This window comes from Hemibagrus wyckioides, linkage group LG19, assembly GCF_019097595.1.
Source record: "Hemibagrus wyckioides isolate EC202008001 linkage group LG19, SWU_Hwy_1.0, whole genome shotgun sequence".
Taxonomy (NCBI): domain Eukaryota; kingdom Metazoa; phylum Chordata; class Actinopteri; order Siluriformes; family Bagridae; genus Hemibagrus; species Hemibagrus wyckioides.
In genome coordinates, this window is record NC_080728.1 from 12,739,250 (window position 1) to 12,748,828 (window position 9,579).

At 37.4% G+C, this 9,579-nt stretch overlaps 2 protein-coding genes across 3 annotated transcripts; both read left to right on the plus strand.

Annotated features, from left to right (window-relative positions):
* The first annotated feature begins 410 nt into the window (after positions 1-410).
* ifng1r (interferon gamma related) lies at positions 411-2,072 on the plus strand. The gene is made up of 4 exons (XM_058417661.1): positions 411-760; positions 1,183-1,245; positions 1,348-1,551; positions 1,820-2,072. The coding sequence occupies exons 1-4, from the start codon at positions 638-640 to the stop codon at positions 1,943-1,945; spliced, it is 516 nt and encodes a 171-aa protein (XP_058273644.1). The 5' UTR covers positions 411-637; the 3' UTR covers positions 1,946-2,072.
* A 5,669-nt stretch (positions 2,073-7,741) lies between these two features.
* ifng1 (interferon gamma 1) lies at positions 7,742-9,579 on the plus strand. Of its 2 annotated transcripts, none has more exons than XM_058416638.1 (4): positions 7,742-8,017; positions 8,481-8,552; positions 8,742-8,945; positions 9,258-9,579. In XM_058416638.1, the coding sequence occupies exons 1-4, from the start codon at positions 7,904-7,906 to the stop codon at positions 9,396-9,398; spliced, it is 531 nt and encodes a 176-aa protein (XP_058272621.1). In that variant the 5' UTR covers positions 7,742-7,903; the 3' UTR covers positions 9,399-9,579. The 2 variants fall into 2 exon arrangements, with proteins under 2 accessions (XP_058272621.1, XP_058272620.1); XM_058416637.1 differs by having other exon boundaries at positions 7,742-8,026; positions 9,258-9,576.

The following is a 9,579-nucleotide window of genomic DNA, read 5'->3' on the forward strand; positions in this document are numbered from 1 at the left end:
AGTTAGCTACATGCACTGAAGGACATGAAGACCTGAAGGACTTAATACCACTGTTAAGTACAGAAATTAACCTGGTGAAAGTCACATAATTATTAAAAATACAATACATTTTGTAATGCAGTTTAATTTGTTTAGACACATACCAGTATCTCCGACATTACAATATGTTTATATGGAACATGCATGCAAAAGATGGATTTATCAACTATATAAATGGTTTTGGAATGAACAAAAGTGTCGACTTGATTAACAAAACTTTCCAAGAAATTATTTCTCAGCAAGTCCAGGTTTAAGGCCACATACTGGCAAACTAAGTGCATTTAGCAATGATGTGCATCTTTCAAGCGTTTATAGATCTATCTATGAATTCCCACAAGGAAATTACCTGCATTTGGTATAGTGGTTACTGCAACATCAGGCATTTAGGAGCAGCATGTGTCTTATTTAAAAGAAACTTTCATAGATGAGGAGCCCACAGAAACCCCAAAACCCCAAGTGCATCCCTTAACGCCCTCTCAGGTTGTTCTCTTTCTATATAAATCCCCTGACCCATTCTGGTGAGCATCATTCACTTGCTCTCAGTCTCATCATCCTGAGTAGCAGTTAGAGCACAGTGTTAAGAAGAAAAGCAGCGAGAATGGATAGTTGGTCCAACTTTTTGCTACTGGGTGGACTTCTCATGGTGGCACTGCTGAATGGAACTACTGGACATCAGAATCACAACCTGACTGCAGCTGTAAACACTCTGCAAATGCATCATGTAAGTGTTTACTATTGAAGGGGTTAAACAAATTCTTAAGGGTTTGCTCTCTGGTGCACAAGTGCTCTAATCTATAAACCAGATCAAAAGGAGTAACATTTTAGGTCACAACTTTGCACTTGCAGTTAGCATAAGTGAAGCTATTACAAGGTGACTGTACAAGACAGCTTGATTACTGCAGCTTAAAGAATCAACTAAAACAGCATACTATGTATTCATTGTGAAATACACTGAACTATCGGGTGGTTCTGCTAATAGGGGGCACTCTTCGCACAAAAAGTACAAACTATTATAGGTTTCTCTGAGGTACAACCTGCATCTTGTTGGAAGTAATGGATGGTAAAGGTAGCGGGGAAGTTCTGGTTAAAGATTGCATGCACAACTCTTCTGAGCGCTCATTATTTGCTTTCTGTACTCTGTAGGGGTTAAGAGAAACCAAATGGGTGGGAAAAGCTGTTTTCACTCCCTACTTGGGCAAAGTAGAGGTAAGCTTGACAACTCCATTTACTTTATAGTTACTTACAACTTAATAACTTTGCACATAAGCGACTCTTCAATGCTTGACAACCGCATTCATGTCTCATTAGAACACTTGCACTTGTGAGAGACTGATGCTTCTGCGTATGCTGAATGGTTACCTGGACATCTTTTCGGATATGCTGAAAAAGGCCAAGAATGTTGAGACTGAGACTAGTCTGAAAGAACTCCAAGAAAGTGTGAGAGAACTGAAAAACAAATACAAAACAGAACAGGACGTGTGGAAACAACTTCACGAGATCAACGCTATAAAGGTAAGAATTCTTCAAAATCATATTTAGATGATTTTTGCTAAATCTACAGCAGTTCCTTTCAGTTTCCTTTCAACTGCACCATGGTTAGCTTAAATAACATTATTCAATAACCCCTATAAATTACTATACTTGTAGTAAATGTATGTAGTCTTGTTAGAGATTACCGATTATTTAAGGGTACTTTCCTTTCATGAGCATTATTTCCAGGAAATTCTGTAGCATGCAAGACAATAATGTTCACGATCTTGTCATTTCTCGCCACATTTAGAAAGACGACAGCACAATCCAAGGGGGAGCGGTGAACGACTTTATCTCTGTGTACTTTAAGGCCGTAGACGATGGACAACATTCCAAGAAGACCCACTCGCTACTCAAGCGTTTTCTGCACCATTAGGAAATTGTTGAATAGAGCATGACAAATCTGCATTAATTTAGTCATTTAGTTCTTCTGTGTTATTTATCAAACTTAATTTAACCATTAATTATACTTTTAATTTAACCTATTTATTTTCATCACAGACTCCAACATATCTGTACAATGTAACTTATTTTGCAAGTGCAATTCAGTTTACAGTTTTGCATGTTTGGTCAAACAACCATGTATCAGTACAATAAACCACTAAGTATTGCATTACGCTTTGTTCAAGAAATAATTACTCTTATAATTTAATACACAACAAGAAGCATCAAATGATGCCAGAACACAAATACACCAGACATCACTCCGACATCACTTTTCTATACATTCATCCGCCATTAAAGGTTTGTTTATAGTAGCTGAGAAAGCAGACTAAACATGTCTAAGCCATCATGACTGATAAATATTCTATGCATTTCTCCAAAATATCTAAAATCACATAGATCATACACATATTAAGCAACACAAAAGTATATATTGTGTAGTGTGCAGTATGGTTGCGAATGTATACCACAATATAGTGTATATCATGGTATGTTATACCATCCAACTAGAACTTAGGGTGGTCCATCTGGCCCTAAAGCTCTTGCAAGTTTTAAGATGTTGCTATGTGCTGGGCTATCATGACAGTTATGACAGTCAAATACGTTAAACATGAAGGTGGCACGAAGTCAAACAGCTCTTTCACATTGCACAGAACCTCCTGCCCATCCATGCTTAGCCTCACTGAGACCAACTCAACGACTGGGACTGTGCAGGGGTATTGTCTGTGTGCAGGGGAAGTGCACCAAGAAGTGGTGTCCTGGATTTTAAAGAACTTTTGGCACAGATGAGCATCTTTGTCAATATCAAGGCAAGTCAGTGTTCATCGCTGGGCTCAGTAAGCTATACAATTCAAATTAAACAGCTGCCATTCTGTCCTGACTTGGCTCCCTTTTCTAAACAGAGACTGATCCAGTGGGTGGAAATCACCACAATGGCCTAGAGGTGGACTGGACACCGGGTGCCTATTGCGACATGTCACGCTACAAGTAATCACATCCAGGTGATTCATTCTTATGTATATAAATCTTGTTCTATGAGCCTGAGCATCAGTATTACTGTCCATCCAGAACCCAGTGAGAGCTGCAAAAAAGAAAGATGGCTGTATGACTATGCTATTTATTGCCAATACTGTATCACTATCAGCATACTTTGTTTACTACTTGCTTAGAGCACATTATTAATCTTCGACAATCTTTCAACGTTTATGGTCCGCTACTTGTTAGACCACACGAGAATTCACTTACCGTATTTACACTGTGTCTGCGTAGGAGTAAACATTGGTAGTGTAAAATTTCCACTGCTCATGGACGCATAAAACAATCTTTATGCGTATGACAATTAAATTGAAACTGTATGTCACTTTTGTTGACCTTTCTCGATCTCAGCATGCAAGCGCATATGCATAAGAAGTGCATGACAAGTTCAAGGAACCACAGTTATGCTTCATCTATTTGTAACTATTCTTTGGTTCCCTGCAATCGAGAAAACTTATCTAAATCAAACCTCAGATTTTATTTTGGCAAAGCAAACCTGATTCCTGAACCTAACCGTTTCAGTTAGCCATAATATTTGTTATAATATATTTATAATAAGATGCTTAACCGTTTTTGGACATTTAGGGATGTACAGTAGCCGTCTGCAAGATTCGTATACCGTGAATGGTGCTGAGTATTGTTAAAAGTAAAAGATTTAATTAAGATCTTACTGGCAGTTGCTTTTAGTGCACCTAATGAGACTCACTAGCTTTCCCCATCAATACACAAAAAAACGTTCATCATATTTTATCACATGAATTTGAAACTGTTTTATCAAATGAGTTTGATTAGGGTATGGCCAGTGACAGCGCTTGTAAGCAATAGTAGATGAGTGAAAGGTTGCTCTTACTGCTGCACACAAGCACTGTGAATACCACAACAGAAAAATCAGTACTCATGAAACCCTTTTTCACTTTTCTCTTGTTGTACCACATTCTGTATAGATTTGTATGGGTGTATAATATGAAGGTCTCTCATGTGAAATTGTAACGACTGTATAGACAAACTCTACAGTATCTTTAATGGAAATCCACAAGATCAGAATAAGATTCTTATTTGCTATTATTTTTTACTATTTTTTAAACTTAATATAGAAATTAATGAAAAGAATTTCAAAAAAGCCCAAATACCTTTTAAGAATGCAGCACTATGCTAACCCATCCAGTTTAGAGCAACAGGGAAATCACTGATGTACTTGGAAAATACAGCATCATATCTGCATAATAATATTCAGTAAACCCAGTAAAGCTTATGGGACATGAACGTTAATCTTAAGGAAAAAGCAACCACCACAATTACTTAAAGTATCTGGAAAAGGTTACTGAAGAATAAGTTTTTATTTGTCATATACTGTATACATTACAGCAGAGTAAATTTATTTCCTTCACATATTCCTGCTTGTTAGGAATCTGGGGTAAGGGCATAGCTATTTTTTGGTGACCCCGGACAGAAGGGGTGGCAGGTTTGCTGGGGCTTTGACCCCTGACCTTCTAATCAATATCCCAGAGGTTTTGATGGTTGTGGTCAGAAAGCGCTGACTAACACATCACTCTAAAATCTCCCATTGGTGTTCAATTGTATTGATATCAGGTGAGTGTGAAGGCCATAATATGTGAGAAACATCATTTTTGTCCTCTTTAAACCATTCAGTGACCCCTCATGCCATGTGAGTGGGGTGTAATGAAATCCTGGAAGTGACCACAGCTTTCAGGAAAGAAATGTTTCATTGTAGGATAAAGATGATCAATTAGCAAACTCACTTCCGTGGCTTTTACTAACGAGAAGTGCACAGTGCTAGAGCTCTTCACTAAAAACAGGAATTTTCCTTTCAAGCTGTAGAAAAGGCCACTTTTTTAGGTGTGAACATTACTAATGACAATATGACTAACAGTAATAAACAAATTAGTTTAGTTGGTGGTTAGTCAGTAGTTATGGTATTTAGTGGAAACCTCTTTTCAGAAAATAGTCACAGAAATACTAAACTGAACAGTTTTGTTTTTTGTAGTAAGCGCTGTTGCTGAGATGGTTTCAAAATGAATGTCTACTCAATTCTGAGATGATTTATTCCAAATTTCTCTACATCCAGTGTGACTTTTCATTTACTAACCATGTCATATCATGAATACTGCTAGAATTGTCATAACATTTAATAGTTAAAATGCAGTGTCTAACTGATATCAATATATCTAACGTCATTTAATTAGCAGACCACTGATTAGTTAAAACCCATGACTAATAAAAGCCAAATTGGCGATGGGAGATTCTTTCGAGTTTCTGCGTGGTCCGTATTCGGCGTCATGGGAGGTGACTGAGAGATTCCTTCATTACACACATGAGTTTCATTGGCAGCCACAAGCTCCGGAAAACCAACCATGCAGACTGACGCTGAAGCAGAAAATCGCTGGTTGTTAATTTCAAGGTGTGGTTTCAGAATCATTTCTCAGGACGGCGCCATTTTCCAAGCTAACTCATTACCTGCACCTCTTTCTACGCTATCCTGGAGAGATATGACGATGTCGGAATAACCACCGTGGATCAGACCTTTTCCAATTACAAATACAAAGCAGTACATTTTAGATTCACTAAATCGAATAACAGTGAAATTTTATAACATAATAGTAGAACTAAGATGAAAAGCCAAAATAGTGGTCCACGATATACCATCATGTTGCATAAACAAAACTATTTTGCTAACAGCAGACCTGTCATGTTGATAAAGGACTTTCTTGTTTCAAAGTATTTTATCTGCTCTTGGATTCGGGCTTCTGCACAGCTAACGAGGCGTGAGGAGTTCAAGAATCCCTAACACCAAAACACATCCTTACTTCTAGCAATTTTAAAACAACTGACAGTTTATCATATAGCCTTGTGACTAAATATTTGCTAGATATACGGAAGGTTTATGAGCTTTACAACTCAAATCAATCAACTACAAATCAAATGTCACACTCAAAACCTTAAACCTCACCCAAGTCCCAGCTTGTTATTTAGCTGTTTATTCTAAATTATATTATACTGTAACTACAGCAAGAGTAACAGGAAATGTATCTAATTAGAGCATGAAATGTAGAGACGTGAGAAAATGAAAAACCAACCAAATGTGTTTTACTAAGGTTTTGAGCCACCATAAGATGCCAAAATAGCTTCAGTGCTTCAGTACTAGAGGGGTAAGTGCATTTGCTCCAGATGATTGGGCCTCGATTAGCGTTTTAGTGAAGGTAGTGTAGAATTTTGTCTAAAATGGTCAAAACAGTGACTGTGCAGGCCGTAGCATGTGATTAATAAAAATTTCATGAAACATTTAAGTGAACGATGATTAACATCATCATTCCATCAAAGGATACAGGTGATCAAGCATTGATTTGCAGTAGTTCTTAAATCTAAGGCCACAAGTGGATTCAAACCATGCAAAACCATGTCATGTTCTAGCAAAATGCTACTAGAATCTAAGACAGTCACTGCTTTTCTTAATTGTTACAAGAAAGAAAACCTTCATATAATACTGAGTTGGTAAAGATTCCTTGATCCAACCTTGTGTGTCTGTACAACTTTGTAGCTAGTTATCTGTACTATCTGGTGTATTCATTTTGCTTGTGCAACACTTATTATTGAACCACAAATGAAGTTTCAGACACTGATCTGTTTCACTCGTCTTGCACATGGGCCTGTTTATGAAAGCACCATATTTCATTCTACTCTTATATATAAATGATGTGTAATTAAAAAAATAAAACTGCCTTAGAGGGTTAGTGTGCAGCTACCTGAGGAAAGCAAAAAAGTACCTCTTTGCATGTTTCTGGGGACTTTTTATAATAGTATAGTCAACAACTCTGAAAACCTGAGCACCAACCTTAGGAAATGAAAATGAATCCTCACAGTTATCTAAGCATATGCCAAATTAAAGCTGATCATGTGCCCTTGTCTTTTTGGTTGCTGCTTTTGGGTACTGAATTTTGTGTGCAGTAAAAGTGCATGCAAAAATGAATATGAAGATGATCAGTATTAGTATTATTTAAATTCTGCACTGACAAACACTCAAAAACCAAAAACAGGGCAAATTTAGACATCTAGGGCAAATGAGCCACATGCTAAAAATGAGGTGATGCGTATAAACTGCTAATATTTTCCAACACCGGAAACTTTCTTGATACCCTACGAGGACCTTGTCATAGTAAGTCCATGGGGCAAGTTTACATAAATGGTTTATGTGACTGGTGACTGACGTCAGCAGCAGGTGTAGCTGGTCATCATAAGTCATAGTGAATGACCATGAAAGCACATTTGAATAAAAGTTGGTATTGTCTCTATTAATTTCAGTTTGGCTCAAGTTAAGTATCCAAAAATAATAGAAAACAGCCTCCTAGAGAGCATTAAGTTGCAAAAGCGTTACTTCCTTCCAGCTCATGCAATCAAGCACATTGACCTTGATGATATTGAAGGGACCTCCATACTTTCCCATCTTTGAAAAAACAGCCCCTCACCGCAAAAAGCACCAACAGCTCCACCCTGTACTATCCTAGAAATTCCACTTGGTGTGGTACATGTTGAAATATGTAGATAGCATTATACATTGTGATTTATAGGAAACACAGAGTCAGAAAACCACAATTTCACACCTCTACCTTCACCCTCTATCATGAGTGCTTAGGCGCAGACTCACACTACAGTAGAAAACTATAAATATCGTCTCATTCAGACGATAGAAGCATTCAGACTTCGACAGAGGTGCAGTGAGCACAGCATTGACTTCAGTCAAAGAGAGCCAACAGGTGACGTGAAAAGACAACTTTGGGTCCGGCATTTGGGAATATCGGAGGGAATTTGGTGAAAGGCTGAAACTTCAATAAGAAAAGGAATGATGACTCTGTCTTGGGGAATATGTTTTGTCTTTTTCGGAATGATGGTGTACTCTGAGGCCTTCCTCCCAGAGAACATCAAGGAGTCTATTGAGCATCTGAATAATCACTATGTAAGAAAAGTAAGTCCTATTACCATAAATGTTTTCAAAGAAGAGCAGTAAGCTAATATTAATCGGTGCTGCTTATTATAAATAAGTGTACTTGCCATTCAGATGTAAATGTTTGGCTCAACAGCTGGTTTCACTTATGTTTTCTATCAACATTTGGCAAGTAACAAATATAGAAGGAGATAAATGGCAAGTTTTATGCATAATAATCCAGGAAGTAGACACTGAAACCAAACGCTGATCATGGCTTCATTCTGACTATGTGGGTTGTGTTTAAGGGTGGGCTCCTTAGTTTCAAGATTTGTCACAGCACTTGTTTATGACATGGCAGTTGTGAGCTTAAACATAAAACAGCAGCTTTTTAAGTTGCAAGACAGAAGTTTATTAAAATCTTACATAAGTTATCATACTAAAACTGAACAATTTTAATGATTTCTACCTTTGTATATGTTTCTATCTCTTACAGAATCCCAACCCTGCCAAACTGTATGATGGACATTCTCTCTTTCTAGACAAGCTGAAGGACAAATCATTTGAGGTAAAACAAACAATGCACGGCTTCATTTCTGACATCCCTCTAGTATATCAGAAGAGGATGTCTTGTAGATGGCATCACTATGTTGTACCAGTTCATTTGATAATCTATGCTACTCTTACTGCAGAATATCCATGTACCTCATGAAGCCTATAATAAACCCACTGCTTGCCTCTCTTTTTTTGTGCACAGGAGGGTGAACAGAAGCTCCTGATGATTATTATTCTCGATGCATACAACAGAATTTTCACCCGGATGGAGAATGAGACTCAGGATGAAAAGTTAAAGCATGACTTGCACGAAGTGAAAGAACAAATGAGCAAACTGAAAGCACACTACTTCTCTGGTAAACATGCTAACATCAAGAAATATGTAACTGAGCTGCTGGCTCTTAAGGTAAGCCCTGTCATGTTTATGATTCCTAACTCAAAACATATTCTTGAAAAGTCATGCAGGCAAATAGGAAATACCTGTTTATTCTTGGGGAAGGAAGTGGGTCTTTCTATGAAGTTGTGAGGGCTTTACCACTTAAATGGCAGGGGTCTTTCATAAGACTTCATGCACTGTGGGGCAAAAGAAAGAGTAAAACAACAGAGATGAAACAACAAAGTGCATGCATATGTAATGAGTGCCTTAATAAATGCTGGTTTACCTTTAATTTAACCAGGAACATACAATTAACCCTAATCTTTAACTATCTCATCTCAGGAAAATGACCCACGGATCCAGAGCAAAGCAATATTTGAGCTGAAGTCTGTCTACAATAAGGCAGCAATCTTGGGGACCCAGTCAGCGGATAACCACCGGAGACGACGTCATGCTAAACGCTCCAAAAAGCAACATTCCTAGCTAGAAAATTAATTTCTTGAGAATGTTACCTAAGAGGTGCTTTACGGTGTAGATTTATTTATTTGAATAGAGTACCTCATGTTCTATTTTATATGTGAGACTGACATAATTTATTTACATTGTTAAATTTGTATTAATTTATTTGGGGATTCTTGGTATTTATTTCATGAAAGAATGATTA